Source organism: Mustelus asterias, chromosome 1 (genome assembly GCF_964213995.1).
Source record: "Mustelus asterias chromosome 1, sMusAst1.hap1.1, whole genome shotgun sequence".
NCBI lineage: Eukaryota > Metazoa > Chordata > Chondrichthyes > Carcharhiniformes > Triakidae > Mustelus > Mustelus asterias.
The window spans coordinates 175624525-175643632 of NC_135801.1; the positions used below are offsets into that span (position 1 = coordinate 175624525).

General features: G+C 41.4%; 1 protein-coding gene across 1 annotated transcript in view; it reads right to left on the reverse strand.

The window, feature by feature from the left end:
* Positions 1-2128: 2128 nt before the first annotated feature.
* Positions 2129-19108, reverse strand: part of chmp3 (charged multivesicular body protein 3) — a 34137-nt gene continuing 17157 nt past the window's right edge. The window contains exons 3-6 of the mRNA XM_078223356.1: positions 15980-16159; positions 7532-7653; positions 5379-5493; positions 2129-4578 (exon numbers count right to left, since the gene is read on the reverse strand). Of these exons, the coding sequence (XP_078079482.1) occupies positions 4436-4578; positions 5379-5493; positions 7532-7653; positions 15980-16159 (560 nt within the window). The 3' untranslated portion in view covers positions 2129-4435. The remainder of the gene's footprint in view (positions 4579-5378; positions 5494-7531; positions 7654-15979; positions 16160-19108) is intronic.

A 19108-nucleotide genomic window follows, 5' to 3' on the forward strand; every position in this document is an offset into this window, starting at 1 on the left:
GGTGAGTTTTCTTACTATAGTATCGGCAAAGACTTGAAGCTCTCGATGATTTCTACTTTGTCTCCATTGATGTACACAGGCTACTACGCTTCCTTAAGTCAATGACTATCTCCTTCATTTTGTTGACATTGAAGGAGAGATTATTGTCGTCACACCAGTTCACCAGATTCTCTATCTCTTTCCTGTACTCTGCCTCATCATTGGTTGAGATGTGACCCACTGCGGTGGTTTTTAAAAGCCATTGGTGGTGTGTTATCAGGGAAATAGTATTGAATAATTGGTGTTCTCTGACACCTTTGCTAGAAATGTGGATTAATGTTCCAGGAAATTAAATGATTTAAAAATAGTAGTTATTTCAAATAGAATATTAAAAACATTTAAACCAGTGGTGGGCAACCTGCGACAGGGGGCTAGATGCAAACACAGAAGAAACGGGATATCCACTGATTTTGAAAATCGAGTTGGAGGGGAATTTGGCCACACATTCGTAGGTGTATAAAGAATATAGTAAGGGACTGAGGACACAGCCTTGCGGGACACCGGTTTTGAGTATGATTGTGGAGGTATTGTTGTTGCCTATCCTTACTGATTGTGGTCTGTGGATTAGGAAGTCTATGATCCAGTCACAGAGGGAGGAGCCAAGCCCCAGACATGGAGTTTGGAGATGAGTTTCGTAGGAATAATGGTGTTGAAGGCTGAGCTGTAGTCGATAAATAGAGTCTGACATAGGTGTCTACATTATCTAGGTGTTCCAGGGTTGAGTGGAAGGCCAGGGAGATGGCGTCTGCTATGGACCTGTTGCAGCTGTAGGCAAACTGTAGTGGATCCAGGCAGTCCAAGAGGCTGGAATTGATTCGTGCCATGACTAGCCTTTCAAAGCATTTCATAATGATGGATGTCAGAGTAACCGGACGATAGTCATTAAGGCACACTGCTTGGCTTTTTTTGGTACCGGGATGATGGTCATCTTCTTGAAGCAGATGGGGACTTCAGATTGTTGTAAAGAGAGGTTGAAGATGTCTGCAAATAGCCTCGCCAACTGATCCTCGCAGGATCTGAGTGCTCATCCAGGTACCCCATTCGGGCCAGTCGCTTTCCGTGGGTTCACCTTCAAGAAAGCTGCTCTGACATCTGCAACGGTGACTTCGGATACAGGCTCGTCCGAGGCTTCCGGGGTGGAGGACGTGTTCTCTTGCTCAAAACGGGCATAGAATGCATTGAATTATCAGGGATGGGTGCGTTGAAGCCAGCGATTTTACCTGCCACCATATTGTAGCCTATGGCTTGCAGACCTTGCTATAGTTAGCAGGGGTCCATGTGGCTAGCCTGGGACTCTAGCTTGGTCCAGTACTGTCTTTTGGCATCTTTGATGGATCTCCTTAGATCATATCTGGCTTTCTTGGGGTCACCTGACTTGAACGTCTCAGACCTGGACTTCAGCAAGCAGTGGATATTCTTGTTCATCCATAGTTGCATGTAGCCCCCTGGTGGCAGGTTGCCCACCACTGGTTTAATTTTTAAAAATATTCTGTCAAACTAACTACTTTAAAATCACTTAATTTCCTGGAACATTAATCCACATTTCTGGGAAAGTGCCAGAAAACACCAATTATTCAATACATCCACTATTTCCCTAATGGTTCCTTGACAATATGCATTAGGTGCATTTATTAGGTAACTAGTATTTGTGTCACTGAAAACCAGTGTATTTTGCTCTGAATCCCAAAGTTCAAGCTGGTACCGATAAATCAACACAGAAACAGAAGATTCTAATTTTCACACAACCACAGTTATTACAACTTGAAACATCTGCTGTTTGTTGTATACATCGTGTTAGACTTGGAGTGGCATGATTTGGAAATTTGCAAATGACACAAAAATTGGCCGTGTAGTCAATGGTGAAATGGATTGCCATCGACTCCAGCATACCAGTGGTTAGGTTGAATATGCAGAGAAGTGGCAAATAGAATTCAACCCAAAAAAGTGTGAGGTGATACATTTGGGGAGAACAAAACAAGGGAATGTTCAATAATTGCCAAGATATTGAGGAAGTGAGAGATCTTGGAGTGCATGTCCACAGGTCCTTGAAGGTGGCAGGACAGGTGATCAAGGTGGTCAAGAAAGCATATGGAATGTTTTCCTTTATTGGGCGATGTATTGAATATAAAAGCAGCGGATATAATAATGGAGCTGTACAAAACACTGGTTAGGCCACAGCTGGAATACTTTAGATAAGTCAAATCATCATTCTTATATTCACATTCTGGCTTGTTCATGAGGCAGCAGGGTGGAAAGCTTTACAAAAGTTGTCAATAATAATGTTCCGGCTTTCCCAAAACATTACAACATTCCACAATCTTAACATGTATAAACCAAATCCTTTATTAAGTTGCTACAGAGGTTATGAATCTATTACATCACAAAAAACTGTCATTAAGCTCTATGATACCAATAAGCCACAAAACCATTTGAGCAGATTTGAACTAGATCATGGACGTGTTTCTAATCTCCTTTGCCTCCATCCTTAAATGCTTACGTGAATCAAGACACTGCATAATTAGGACAGCATTAGTGAGTGTTAAACTGCAATGTAACCTGAAGTGCAGTATAATGAATTCACACTTTCAACATAATTTGGAGTGCCCACATGAAGTGTGTCACTGTGGTCAATCCTGCTTCAGTATTACTTCAACGTGAAGAAAGAGGCAATTGACTCATTCTGTTGAAAACAGATTACGGTACAGTTCGATTCAGGAAGTTTGTCAGTAAATTTGAGATTAACCATCATTGGAATTACTAAATCAAATTACAGCATATGATCCAAAATAAGTCTTAATCCAAAATTCCTGTCCAATTTTGAGAATCTGTGCCAATGAGAAATGTGTCTACGATCTGCTAATCCAAAAGCCACAATCCATTCACAAATATCAAAGCAAAACAGTCTGTCCAAATAATTGTTCTTTAAAACCAGTTGCGCTACTAAGTGGAAAAAGTGACCCCATAACTATTCTGACATTACAAGAGTGACCACTATCAACAAGTACTTAAGTAGTTGCAAAGTGAGATGTCCTGTGGTCATGAAAGGCTACATTTGCTTTCATTCCTCAAATTGAACAAACCCACAGTTGCACTTGTATGTCAGTATCTATAGTTCCCTACAATATATCTACAGAAGATTCTGTAACCATCTCACAGATGCGCAAAAAGCAATAAGAGGACCCACACACTTAAATCAGCCACACACAACAAAAAAAAAAGTAGGTACATTGTCCACAATCTCTGAGGCGGGAAAACAATATCGGAAAATGTTAGATGACCAAGGATAGATGGATGGTGTCGTTTGTAAAGGACTTACTTACCAATGAGATTAGTGTTACATCAACAATGGCCCACCTCCAAATTAAAACCCAACACAAAGCCGGAACTGTTCTAACGAAAGGAAACAGAGTCGAAATGTTAACCCTGAGTTTCCCAGAGATGCTGCCGGACCTGCTGAGAATTTCCAGCATTTTCTGTTTTCAATTCAGATTTCCAGCATCTGTAGTAGTTTGCTTCTCCGGTACTATTTGGGGTTGTTTGACAACTGAAGTCCAACAAGCTTTAAAGGAATTTCAGTGATCAAAGACTAAGACAAAGAACTCAAAGTAATCCCAAAACCCTGAGTGACTTAATACGCAATACACCTCCATGTCACCATTAAAGCCAAGTATGGCAACAATAAAAAATAAAATAGTTCATAACTTGATTTAGATAAACGAAAACATAACCGCTGTACTGATGACTATATCAACTGTGGAACTCATTTGCAGCTCAAAACTACAATTATGCTCAACTTCATTTATCAGGCATTTTGAACATTTCCTACAAGTCGCTATTAATAGTGGTAAGATTTTTTAAAAAAATAATGCTTATGTACTGTTGAGTTAAATAAGGCCACGTAGACAAAATGTCTTCACATACACTATCCTTGTGAAAAAAAGGCTTGAACGTTTAGACAGGGTTGTTAATGTTGCAGTCAGGCGGTAACAGGAAAAGATAAAAACATGTTTCAATCATATGCTCTTGACAAAGATTAAAAGTACATGAACCCCAAACTTCATTATATGCCCAGGAAGTGCACTTTATACTATAATGTTAATTATTATGCTGACTAATAAACTGGTAAAGTGGCTAGATAAAGCTGATTTAAAGTAAAGAGAGTAGCATTCACAAGTGCAATCTATGTTTCTTTTGGGAAACTTTACCCATCTGTACAAATTTAACTGCACCTACCTTTCACAAGGACAGGAAATGTTTACTTTGGTATTTGGTAAAACAAAATTACACTGAACAAAAGGAAGGAAGGAAGGGGCAAATTTGTTAAGTGCAACAGAATGATGTCTCTGTGGAGTAAGATTGTGAAGTGGGAACTGTACAACCGGGTTATTTACACAGATCAACTGCGAAGGGCAGCGAGTCGTGACTGCATCTCTTCAATATCTTCCTCTGCCTCACCCTCATCAGATGCAGCTGCAGCCCCTTCAAGCTCTGGTTCTGGAAGAGCATCTGTGACTTTGCTGGGAGCTTTCCCAAGAGCACCTGCAAAAGTAAATGCACCAAAAGGTGTCAACAGGTCGAGATCGGATGAAAGGTTACTGACCTGAAACATTAACTCTTTCCCATTCCACAGATGCTATCTGATCCAATAAACATTTCCAACACTTTCCGTATGTGTGTCAAAAGCAAGTACTAGCCCACCACTGTTATGTATTAAGAAATAGAAATAAAGCAGGCAAACTCATTCCTCTCTCGCTAAAGAAGGTCAGATTGCAATTCTGTATATTCCAGGGCCCCATCAATTCATACAGCGTTGTCCAAAGAGTTGCTCAATTGACGGATCAGCAATCATTACCAGGGTCAGCGTCCTGCTCCGTACAGAATGCTGAACACGAGCTCCCAGCGATACTACTAAATTTCATAAAATCCAAATCCAGATTGCACATGGATTTCCCACTGATTTCATCTTAACAACCAGTTGACAATCCTCAGATGTAAAGTGTTGGGTCACAGCTGGGCAGCTCTAAAGCAATCCTGTTTAGTTTTTAAACTTTGACCCTTAATATGTTAATTACACAGCAGACAGGAGTATTCTATTTGAAGGTGCTCACCCTCCATACTAATCTGACCTGTCAAATTGCTTCCCTCATTAAATGACATTTCTATTATATACTGATAATAAAGAAGGGATGGGGACTGCAGAAGATTGTTCCCTTTTCCAATTATTGTCCCGAAACATTACCGGCAGAGGGAACTCATTTCTGGGAATTACATTCATAAATAATCTTGAAGACATGCAGTGTCACAGAAGATTTTAAACACACACATTGGCTTCAGTTTACCTGCGGTAACCTCAAAAAGTATCCGATCGATTTCCATCTCTGCTGCTTCTTCCATTTCTTCCTCATCTTCCATGCTTTCAAAAGTATCCTCCAGCATCTCCTCAATAATCCCTGCCTGGGAATGTAAAACGGCATTAATTATGTAAAAGTAGCTTATTTATCCCATTATGTACCAACATCATCATCTTGTCACATATTCACAGAGTGAGAAAGAAATACAAGTTATTGAACTGATCTTTAAAATAATCTGAAACAACAATAAGTATGAGACTGATAAAGGCACTAAAAACCTTGTTTACAGTTCTTATAGATCATCTACAACTGAAACATTTCATCTCCTCCCTCTAGAAGATGCTGACTGATCTACTCAGTCTTTTACAGCATTTACTTTCTGGTTGAGATATCTAGCAGTTTTTAAACATTTTGTTTTACTCCATTCTTAAAGTTACAAAGCCAATACTCAAGAGTAGACAATGCAGACCCGAATCCATCTCTTTGCTTGCTCCAAAAACAAAATTCAAACTGAATCCAATTCATGGTCCCCACAAGAGAGACAAAGGGGATTTTCACAATAACATCATTGCAGCGTTAATGTGAACCTACTTGTGACACTAATAAATAAACTTAATGACAAGATCCAAGCTTTTTTTTTATTCGTTCAGGGGATGTGAGCGTCACTGGCTGGGCCAGCATTTATTGCCCATCCCTGAGGAACAATTAAGAGTTAACCACATTGCTGTGGCTCTGGAGTCACATGTAGGCCAGACCAGGAAAGGATGACAGATTTCCTTCCCTAAAGAACATTAGTGAACCAGCTGGGTTTTTACAACAATCAACACAGTTTCATGGTCATCATGTCTTTTAATTCATCGGGAATAAAAAAGACCAAGAAAAGGCATTGCACCCCATTGTGAGCTTGATCTTAGCCAAAAGAGCGAGAAGAGATCATTGACTCTCCCCTGCACTTTTCTTTTCATTCTGTAAATTAATCTACTGAGCAGCTGTGCCAAATAAACCAGCTTTAATCTGAATTGGTTAATCTTAGGTAGGGCAACAAAACATTACATGCAGCTTCAGCAATTTTTATCTCCTCCAATCTACCATCCACTGATCATGGTGCTGCCTCCTCTATAGTGGGATTGCCAAAACCCTGCTGCCATTGAGAGAGATACAGGATTACACCTTCAATGGTTGAATAGTCCTTTAGGAGGGAAAAATAACAGCAGGATAAGATATTGCAGCAATCCAGTGCAGCATGAGTTTACGCAGACCATTAGGTCACAAGTTTAATCTCGGCACCTGAGGCAGTGGAATGCATAAGAACATAGAAAATGGGAGAAGGCCATTAGGCCCTTTGAGCCTGCTCCGCCATTCATAATGATCATGGCTGATCATCAAATTCGATATCCTGATTCCACCTTCCCCCCCATATCCCTTGATCCCTTTAACCCCAAGAACGATATCTAATTTCTTCTTGGAATCATACAATGTTTTGGTGGTAAATTCCACACATTCACCATTCTCTGGGTGAAGAAATTTCTCCTCACCTCAGTTCTAAAAGGTTTACCCCTTATCCTCAAACTATGACCCCTAGTTTTGCACTCCCCCACCATCAGGAACATTCTTTCTAAATCTACCCTGTCTAATACTGTTAGAATTTTATAAGTTTCTATGAGGTCCCCTCTCACTTTTCGAAACCCCAATGATCACAATCCTAAATGGCTTACAGTCTCTCCTCATATGACAGGCGTACCCATCCCAGTAATCAGCCTGGTAAACCTTCGCTGCAGTCTCTCTATAGCAAGGACATCCTTCCTTAGATAAAGACTCCAAAACTGCACACAATATTCCAGGTGTGGCCTCACCAATGCCCTGTACAATTGCCTCACTTCACCTTACCTCACGCCTCACCTCCCACAGCTCTCAGGCAGGAGCTGACGATCATTATCTCCTGATTCCTAGTAGAATCACACGAGTCTGATCAATCATCAATCTGATCATCAGAATGTCCTTATACACATTCCCTCTGTAAGGGATGGGTCTGTATTTCAATGACAAGAATCAGGCAGCATGTTCGATACACGTTCCAACTTAAAACATGATGGCTCCATAGAGCTGCAACTTCAAAGGCTGGAACCTGGTTTCTGTCTCACCTTCATCATTTCTTTGGACAGATCTCTCATGGTGGCTTGAATTTCAGGGATTTTTACTAAATTTTGCATGGCCTTCATCACCTCTGTGCTCTTCTCTAAGGAACCAGTGACCCTCGATATAGCTGTGAAGAGAAAGGCAGCATAAGAAGTTGAAAACTGAAGGTAGGAGAAATCTACAATAATATGATCATTGCACGATGACTTAAGGAAGTTTCAGAGCTCCACCATTTTGAGCAGAAAATCTCCAGCAAAGGCAATCATCGCATTAGTCCAATCTACATACAAATGATTTAAATGAATGCTGGGCCCAAACATGTGGTAGCTCTTAAAATAAATTTCACAGCAAAGGAATCAACAATGTGCTCGGAGAACTTGGTCCAGTTCATTTCAAAAAGTGAGAAGGTGGAGTTCTGCCTCTCATATTAGGGGAGGGAGCGGGGAGGGGGGCAAGATAGCTGGGCATGAAAGACAAAACTGTGAGGAAAGAGAGCCAGGAAGTGAAGCGCTGTTACAGATGCTGACCTTGTACTTTTGTTGCCAATCATTAAATACATTCTGTTCTATACAGTTTTGTCCAAAATAAAATATTGGAGATGCTCTTTTCCAAATGTTACATGGGTCATCTCATACCTCAGAAATAGTTTTGCATGTTTACATAATTTGTCAACATCCAAATACAGATAGAGTCATAGAGGTTTACAGCATGGAAATAGGCCCTTTGGCCCAACTTGTCCATGCTGCCCTTTTTTTTAAAACCCCTAAACTAATCCCAATTGCCCGCATTTGGCCCATATCCCTCTATACCCATCTTATCCTGTAAATAGCTGTGTACAGTTCGACACCATTTTAGAAATGAGATTCAATTTACATATCAGATCTTGGTGCTCTCAGCAGCAAATGTGAAATGACGCACAGTCCTTCTGTATGCTACTCTCCAGCCCCTTAATTCTACATGCATTTCAAAGAACAAAGAACAATACAGCACAGGAACAGGCCCTTCGGCCCTCCAAGCCTGCGCCGCTCATGTGCCCAACTAGACCATTCGTTTGTATCCCTCTATTCCCAGTCTGTTCATGTGGTTATCTAGATAAGTCTTAAACGATCCCAGTGTGTTCGCCTCAATCACCTTGCTTGGCAGTGCATTCCAGGCCCCCTGACATCTGTGTTGAACCGTGCCCCTCTCACCTTGAACCCGTGACCCCTTGTGGTCGTCACCTCCGACTGGGAAAAAGCTTCCCACTGTTCCCCCTATCTATGTCCTTCATAATTTTAATGATGTGGAAATGCCGGCGTTGGACTGGGGTAAACACAGTAAGGAGTCTAACAACACCAGGTTAAAGTCCAACAGGTTTATGAAAGCTAGTGGCATTTGCTACCAAATAAACCTGTTGGACTTTAACCTGGTGTTGTTAGACTCCTTACTTCATAATTAGAACATAGAACAGTACAGCACAGAACAGGCCCACGATGTTGTGCCGAGCTTTATCTGAAACCAAGATCAAGCTATCCCACTCCCGATCATCCTGGTGTGCTCCATGTGCCTATCCAATAACCGCTTAAATGTTCCTAAAGTGTCTGACTCCACTATCACTGCAGGCAGTCCATTCCACACCCCAACCACTCTCTGCGTAAAGAACATACCTCTGATATCCTTCCTATATCTCCCACCACGAACCCTATAGTTATGCCCCTTGTAATAGCTCCATCCACCCGAGGAAATAGTCTTTGAACGTTCACTTTATCTATCCCCTTCATCATTTTATAAACCTCTATTAAGTCTCCCCTCAGCCTCCTCCGCTCCAGAGAGAACAGCCCTAGCTCCCTCAACCTTTCCTCATAAGACCTACCCTCCAAACCAGGCAGCATCCTGGTAAATCTCCTCTGCACTCTTTCCAGCGCTTCCACATTCTTCTTATAGTGAGGTGACCAGAACTGCACACAATATTCCAAATGTGGTCTCACCAAGGTCCTGTACAGTTGCAGCATAACCCCACGGCTCTTAAACTCCAACTCCCTGTTAATAAAAGCTAACACACTATAGGCCTTCTTCACAGCTCTATCCACTTGAGTGGCAACCTTTAGAGATCTGTGGATATGGACCCCAAGATCTCTCTGTTCCTCCACAGTCTTCAGAACCCTACCTTTGACCCTGTAATCCACATTTAAATTAGTCCTACCAAAATGAATCACCTCACATTTATCAGAGTTAAACTCCATTTGCCATTTTTCAGCCCAGCTTTGCATCCGATCTATGTCTCTTTGCAGCCTACAACAGCCCTCCACCTCATCCACTACTCCACCAATCTTGGTGTCATCAGCAAATTTACTGATCCACCCTTCAGCCCCCTCCTCTAAGTCATTAATAAAAATCACAAAGAGCAGAGGACCAAGCACTGATCTCTGTATACAGGGATTTTACACAGTAAGAAGTTTAACAACACCAGGTTAAAGTCCAACAGGTTTATTTGGTAGCAAAAGCCACACAAGCTTTCGGAGCTCTTAGCCCCTTCTTCAGGTGAGTGGCACCTGAGCTAAGAGCTCCGAAAGCTTGTGTGGCTTTTGCTACCAAATAAACCTGTTGGACTTTAACCTGGTGTTGTTAAACTTCTTACTGTGTTTACCCCAGTCCAACGCCGGCATCTCCACATCATGACTACAGGGATCTTATACAGGATAATTTTCTGCAGGATATCAAAGACATGCTCCTCTGGGAAATGTGAATTTTCACATTAAAATGCAATCACTGAGTAAATATTTCTTCGAAAAGTAAACCTTCAGCAATAACTGTGAAATTTGGGTTTAAGTACAATAAACTGGCTTGGTTGCTACTTCTCCAAAAGCTACTTGAGTGGAAACTGGCTCCTTCACAAACACACTGCCTCCTCACCCACAGTTCTGATGTATTCTATCCCCTAGTTGAAAGGGGAACTAGTACTTCTAGTGCCTGGTTCACTGAGGCAGTAGATGCTCTTCGCATTGCTTGTTTTAGCTAGCTCTGGAATCATAGAATCCCCTACAGTGCAGGAGGCCATTCAGCCCATCGAGCCCATCATAATATCATGCTTCTGTCAATGAGTGGGCTTCTGGCATGAAACCAGGGAACATCCATTTGTAATCAACAATGAGAATATAATCCCCAGAGCAGAACAATGTAAATCAGACATAAGCTGTTGTTAGGACAGACAGTTGGATCATCAGAGAGCAGAGCTCTATGAGCGGGGATTAGGATAATTTGGCTGACAAGAATTACTTGTAACAAAAATTATATTGTGGGAAGGGAAGCTATATTTTTTTAAAAATTCCATTGAAAACTTATAAAATACTCCACATTTTCATTCTGGGACAAGTTTGAAACCATTTGGGTGGTACTTGGATGTGAGTAGCAATTTTAAAGTCATTTGCTCCATGTTTATGAACAGTTAACTATGTTACATTTCTGCTTACAATATTTCAGCGGCTTTCTGATTTATTCATTGAAATTCTGAATTGGTTATTTTCTTATGAAATAAGCTGAGGTGATATTTTGGAAAACATTGTACAGTATTGTGTTATTCTGGAGTTCCCCACAATATAGAAAACACTTGTTAAAGCATTGAGACTAGAATATATGTATTTAAACGCTGCATGCGTGGACTTTTTAAAGTTAATTCACAGGAATTGGGTATCGTCGTTTGCTAGGCCACTGCCCATCCCCAACTGCCCTGGAGAAGCAACCGTCTTGAACCGTTACAGTCCATTTGGTGTAGGTACACACACAGTGCTGTTAGGGAGGGAGCTTCAGGATTTTGACTCAGCGACAGTGAAGAAACAGCAATATATTTCCAAGTCAAAATGGTGCATGGCTGGAGAGGAACTTGTGGATAGTGCTGTTCTCATGCATCTGCTGCCCCAGGTGGTACAGGTCGCACATTTGGAAGATGCTGTCAAAGGACCTTTGGTGAGTTGCTGCAGTGTACCTTGCAAATAATGCACGCTATTATCATAGTGCGTCGGTGGTGGAGGGAGTGAATATATCAGGTGACAGATAGGATGCTTTGCTTCTTGAGTTGTTGGAGCTGCACTCATCCAGACAAGTGGAGACTACTCCACCACACTTGTGAGTTGTCTCTTGCAGATGGTCATCAAGCTTTGGGGAGTCAGGAGGTGAGTTATTTGTAACAGAATTCCTAGCCTCTGACCTGCTGTAGCCACAGTATTTATATGGCTGTTCCATTTCAGTTTCTGATCGATGGCAAACCCTGGGATGTTGATAGTTATGACTACGGCACAATGTTTATTGCTGAGCAAATCAAATCCCAAAGGGAAACTTTTTCTGTGCTCTGAAAATGAGAAGAAAATTTAGCACTGATCTCAGCAGCACAAAATCCAGTAACTCTTTTGGAATGTTAAAAGCAATGGTAACAAGAGGAAAAGAAAACTTAAGCACACAAGATTACAGTTACACAGTTAAAATTAGTTTTACAAAACGCTTGCTTGAAAAGACTCACTACTTGGCCAGACCACAAATAAATACCACCTAGATGTTTAACTATAAAAATCCAGTAATATTGCCTCGAAGGCAATGCCACTGTCACTTTAGTGAGGCCTACCACACAACCTCTCACTTCTCTCTTGCACTCTGCTATAGAAGTCCAAAACTTTGCATCAAGATTACTTTTTGCAGCCTTAAGGCTTTTCTGGCTAACTGGATGGGTGATTCAAAGTATACCTTTCCTCAGCCCAGAGTAGTTTCCAGCAGGTCTTTCTCACACAGCCAATACTAAGCTCTCAACGTCTCTCCTTAAATAATATCTCTTTTGCTTTACATCTACGATTCCATCGTCCTCTTCTTTGAACTTAACTTTTCCAAAATATAAAAATATTTCATGTTTTCCTATGGCCCCACTTCTGGCCAACATCAAATTTAATAATCTCCCCCTTGATTACTTATGAAACAGTTGCAAGCTGTAAAAGCCTCTTACTTCCCTTCGAAAATTAACAGCCGAAAACAGCAGATCCATAGGTATCTTTCGATGCAAATTTCTAAACCTAATCTACTTACTTATAACTCTCTTGACCAGGCAAGTCTCATTACAAATGCATGCATCTAGCACCTTCAGTCCTTTTCCCTCAAATCTTCCACTCACAATGTCTCCATTAATCTTTTCTCAGCTTAATTAAATCACATACACATAGCCTTCTTCACAGAATAACATTATCTCTACCCTCACCCCTCAAATATATATTTAAAAAAACATCCATCCGCACAGGGTTTCAACAAGGGTAATGCCAATGTTTGTAATGGGAAGATAATCAGACTCTCTCGTATTGGGGATGGTGCTTGTGCGGCACAAATTAAGAGAGTTAAGAGAGAAATCAGGAGGGCAAAAAGGAGACACGAGATTGTTTTGGCAGATAAGGCAAAGGAGGATCCAAAGAGCTTCTACAAATACATAAAGGGCAAAAGAGTAACTAGGGAGAGAGTAGGGCCTCTTAAGGATCAACAAGATCATCTATGTGCGGATCCACAAGAGATGGGTGAGATCCTAAATGAATATTTCTCATCAGTATTTACTGTTGAGAAAAGCATGGATGTTAGGGAACTTGGGGAAATAAATAGTGATGTCTTGGGGAGTGTACATATTACAGAGAAGGAGGTTCTGGAAGTCTTAAAGTGCATCAAGGTAGATAAATCCCCGGGACCTAATGAAGTGTATCCCAGGACATTGTGGGAGGCGAGGGAGGAAATTGCGGGTCCCCTAGCAGAGATACTTGAATCATCGATAATCACGGGTGAAGTGCCTGATGATTGGAGGGTGGCAAATGTTGTGCCTTTGTTTAAAAAGGGCTGCAGGAAAAGCCTGGGAACTACAGGCCAGTGAGCCTCACATCTGTAGTGGGTACTACCGTTGTTGGAAGGTATTTTGAGGGACAGGATCAACAGGCATTTAGAGACACAAGGACTGGTTAGGGACAGTCAGCATGGCTTTGTGAGTGGAAAATCATGTCTCACAAATTTGATTGAGTTGTTTGAAGGAGTAACCAAGAAGGTAGATGAGGACAGTGCAGTTGATGTTGTCTACATGGACTTTAGCAAGGTACCGCATGGTAGGTTGTTGCATAAGGTTAAATCTCACAGGATCCAGGGTGAGGTATCTAAATGGATACAAAATTGGCTTCTTGACAGAAGCCAGCGGGTGGTTGTTTTTCAAACTGGAGGCCTGTGACCAGCGGTGTGCCTCAGGGATTAGTGCTGGGTCCACTGTTATTTGTCATTTATATTAATGATTTGGATGAGAATATAGGAGGCATGGTTAGTAAGTTTGCACGTGACACCAAGATTGGTGACATAATGGACATCGAAGAAAGTTATCTCCGATTGCAACAGGATCTTGATCAATTGGGCCAGTGGGCTGACGAATGGCAGACGGAGTTTACTTTAGATAAATGCGAGGTGATGCATTTTGGCAGATTGAACCAGGGCAGGACTTACTCAGTTAATGGTAGGGCGTCAGGGAGAGTTATAGAACAAAGAGATCTAGGGGTACCTGTTCATAGCTACTTGAACGTGGAGTCACAGGTGGACAGAGTGGTGAAGGCAGCATTCAGCATGCTTGGTTTCATTGGTCAGAACACTGAGTACAGGAGTTGGGACGTCTTGAAGTTGTACAAGACATTGGTAAGACCACACTTGGAATACTGTGTACAGTTCTGGTCACCCTATTATAGAAAGGATATTATTAAACTAGAAAGAGTGCAGAAAAGATTTACTAGGATGCTACCGGGACTTGATGGTTTGAGTTATAAGGAGAGGCTGGATAGACAGGGACTTTTTTCTCTGGAGCGTAGAAGACTGAGGGATGATCTTATAGAGGTTTATAAAATAATGAGGGGTACAGATCAGCTAGATAGTCAATATCTTTTCCCAAAGATAGGGGAGTCTAAAACTAGAGGACATAGGTTTAAGGTGAGAGGAGAGAGATACAAAAGGATCCAGAGGGGCAATTTTTTCACGCAGAGGGTGGTGAGTGTCGGGAACAAGCTGCCAGAGGTAGTAGTGAGGCGGGTACAATTTTGTCTTTTAAAAAGCAGTTAGACAGTTACATGGGTAAGATGTGTACAGAGGGATATGGACCAAATGCGGGCAATTGGGATTAGCTTAGAGGTTTTAAAAAAAAGGTCGGCATGGACAAGTTAGGCCGAAGGGCCTGTTTCCATGCTGTAAACCTCTATGACTCTAAATGTTACTTGCCACTTATCAGCCAGGAATATTGTCCAGGTCTTACAGCATATGGACACGGGACCTCTTCAGTATCTGAGAGGTCGGAAATGGTGCTGAACACTGTGCAACCATCAGCGAACATCCCAACTTCCGACCTTATAGTGGAGGGGAGATCATTGATAAAACAGCTAGCCTAGGAGGAACTCCTCCATCAATATCCTGGAACTGAGATGGTTGACCTCCAACAACTGCAACCATTTTCCTTGGTGCTAGGAATGACTCCAACCATTGTAGAAATTTCCCCCAGATTTCCATTGACTCCAGAATGCTAGGGCTCCTTGATGCCACACTTGGTCAAATGATGCCTTGATGTCAAGGACAGTCACTCTCACCTCACCTCTGGAGTTCATCTCTTTTGATCACGTTTGACTTTCATTTGTTTCAGCAAATCACAAAGTTACAGCTCATCTAATTTATATAAAAATCCTGTTAAAATTGAACTGGAATTGCTAATATATCTTTTATTATTATCACTAATAACCCAAGCTTCTGCCCTATGATATAGGATTCTAAGTCTAGAATAGCACGGACCATACAAGTCCTTATCTGTCCACACACAGTATGTACATTGGAGCCACAAGGGGTTATGCTTTGTGTTTCAAATCCAGAAAGACTTTTCAAAATTTTACCTATTTTAACCTAAAATTTACCTCAGCTGCATTCAAGGTAAAAGCTGGTTAAAGCTGCCCCTCCGCTCAAATGGTTTGAAAGGACTATGCTCTTCACCATAATTCAACTGCTTTGAGTTTAGTTCGGATTCCAGAAAAGGCACAAACTTAAGTCAAGGCTGCCTTTAATATTTTCATTTAGAGACTTCAATTAAGATTACTGTCGCCTGATATTTCAATCCGTGTCATTTTGGAATGCTGAGGGGGCCTAATTTGGAAACCAGGGCAAAATTATAACCAGCAAATAAAATCATAAATGATAAATTCAAAGCACTCAGGCATGTTTGTTTATTTCACTGAATGGGGTGAACTACAGCTAATTTTAAAATGTAAAAACAAACAACAAACAAGTGTAAAAATTAAATTACTTGAGAATTTAATAGCTAATGTCCAAACCAGCTTGGGCTGAATGGCAAGCGAGTTTTGCCAGCCTTAAATCAGCCCCTGACTAGAATGGGTCCACAGCAGTGATCACAAGAATTTCAACAGACGGTATTAGGACCAATACCAACTACTTACATAATTGGTTCTTCATGCTCATGAGGACGGAGTTCATTTGGGCTTTTGACGTATACAGTTTGCTCACGGCTTTTCTTGACCGCACAATTTCTTTAGCTAATATAGTGCACACGTCCTTTTGTCCCTTCTTTGCAGCATCTTTCACAGATCTTTTAACCTTTTCCTCTTCTCTTTGAATATCTAACAAAGAGATAGGGGAGATTTCAAAAAAACCAGCATTAAGAAAAGAACATGCATTTTGATACGATCCCATGTGGTGTTATAACTGGATGGTAAGATCCCAGAATGGAACCCTGGCGCAAAAACTGTAACTTTTAACTTTATTTTATCAAACATGGACAAGACGGAGTCACCAGACCGCTTATTAGTTTTTACGAAAAGAAAACATTTATTAAACATGAAAGAAATAGATTATAGTACAATACTCCTGGACTCTCCCCTTACCTTAACACACACACACACAGGTTTTAAGATTAATACGGATGATCAAGTACATTCGAAGCTACAATGGTCTCATTAGCACACAAGTTTGTGGTTTGTGGATTCTTCCTCAGAATTTCCCCAAATAATTTTCATAGGTGAGTTTTCACTTCACTTTTAGTAGTAATTCCTGTCATGATTTCAAACCAACCCCTATCAGTTTCCTCTGCCTCAACTGGCTTACGATTTCGTCTCACTGTCAATTGCTTTAACTTTCAAGTCCCAGCTTCCTAATGCAATTACTTCAAAACTTTCAGTTGCCTCTGAAAGTCTCCTCCCAACTTTAAACCTAGTTAAATAGAATGACTTCTTTAGCCCTGCTATAACATCCTTAATAATAGCTTCTAACATTTTCCCTTTGACAAATGCTCAGCCTGCAGTTTCCTGCTTACTGTTTCCCTCTCTTTTTAAACAAACAAACTGATTTGGAAAATTAAAACCAATGCATCAACTATCTCACATCAACTAGCCACTTCTTTCAAGACCTTAGGATGAAGTCCATCCAGTCCCAGGGATTTGTCAATCTGCAGCCCCAACAATTTGTTCAATACCACTTCTCTAGTGATTGTAATTTTTCTGGGTTCCTCCCTTCCTTCCATTTCCTGATTTACAGCTATTTCTGGAATGTTATTGTATCCTCTACAGTGAAGACCAATGTAAAATATCTGTTCACTGCATCTACTTTCCATTACAATTCCCTAGGCATACTCTCTCTGGGGCCAACACTCACTTTATTTAAACATTATTTACTAACTTTCTTCTATTTTTAGCAATCTTTCTCTCATCCTCTAATTCCCCCTTCTTATTAATCTTATCATTTGTTGTTCTTTATATTCTGTCCAATCTTCTGACCTACCACCTGTCTTTGCACAACATGACATGACTATTTTTAACCTTTTAAGTTAACCACGAATGGGGGATCCTTCCCTTATAATGTTTCTTTCTCATCAGAATGTATTTATTTTGTGTTCGGAAATATCCCGTTATACGTCTGCTGCTGTATGTCTATTGACCTATTCCTTAACCTCAGTTCACTTCAGCTAGCTCTCCTTTCTTGCCCTCATAATTACTCTTATTTATGGTTAAAATACTAGTCTTCGGCGCACTCTTGGCTCCCTCAAACTGAATGTAAAATCCAATCATATTATGATCTTTGCTACCTAGGGGAGCATTCACTATGAGGTTATCAATTAATCCTATCTCATTGCACAATACCAGGTTTAGTATAACCTGCTCCAGATCATGCTGCTGACTCCAGATCATGGTGTTCAAAGATTCTTTACAGTGCAGAAGAGGCCATTCGGCCCATCGCGTCTGCAACAACTTTCTGAGAGTATCTTCCCTCGGCCCTCTCCCCCTCCCTATCCCCGTAATCCCACACATTTCCCACGGTCAGTCCATCTAACCCACACATCTTGGGACACTAAGAGGCAATTTACCTGCAGATATTTTGGACTGCGGGGAGAAACCAGAGCACCTGGAAGAAACCCACGCAGACACAGGGAGAACGTGAAACTCCACACAGCCAGTCATCCAAGGCCAGAATTGAACCCAGGTCCCTGGAGCTGTGAGGCAGTAATGTTAACCACTGTGCCACCGTGCCGCTCATGTTCTTTCTTGAAAACCCTCAACTATTCTACCTTTGCCCATCTGATTTTTCCAGTCTATATGTAAATTAAAATCCCCATGATTATTGCTGTACCTTTCTGACAAGCTCCCATTATCACTCCCTTTATATTCTGTCCTAACACATAGTTACAATTCAGGAACCTGTACACCACTCCAAAAGTAATTTCTTGTCTTTAAAATGCAAAGTCGCCTTAGTTCAGATGACTGTAGGCTACCCTCCCCTTTGAGGCGGAGAGCTGACTGGTGGTGATTTAACCTGAGGATCACCACACCTCAGGCAGAGCCTTCATGAAAAATCTCAGCCAGTACAGGAACTGAACCCGTGCTGTTGGCGTAACTCTGCTTCATAAACCAACCGTCCAGTCTTGCCTTTATCATTTCTCATCTCAATCCAAACCGCTTCTGCATTCTGGTTTCCTGAACTTTGGTCATTCCTCTAAAGATTCCGTTATCAGCAAAGAGATGAGTGTGTAGGAAATAGATGCAGGAAAAGACCATTCAAACCTGCACTGCCATTCAACTGGATCATGGCTGATCCTCTATCTCAATCTGATTTTCCCATACCATTCCCATATCCCTTGATAGTCCAAAAATGTGCGGGTTAGGTTGATTGGCCATGCTAAATTGCTCCTTGGTGTCAGGGGGAATTAGTAGGGTAAATATGTGGGGTTACGGGTGAGGGCCTGGGTGGGATTGTTGTTGGTGCAGGCTCGATGGGCCGAATGGCCTCCTTCTCCACTGTAGGATTCTATGATATCTTTAATAGCTAGAAATAACTAGAAACTAGGGGTGGCACAGTGGTTAGCACTGCTGCCTCACAGCTCCAGGGACTTGCATTCAAATCTGGCCTTTGGTGACTGTCTGTGTGGAGTTTGCACATTCTCCCCGTGTCCCCTGTGGGTTTCCTCCAGGTGCTATGGTTTCCTCCCACAGTCCAAAGATATGCAGGTTAGGTTGATTGACCATGCTAAAATTGCCCCTCAGTGTCCCGGGATGCGTAGGTTAGAGAGATTAACGGGG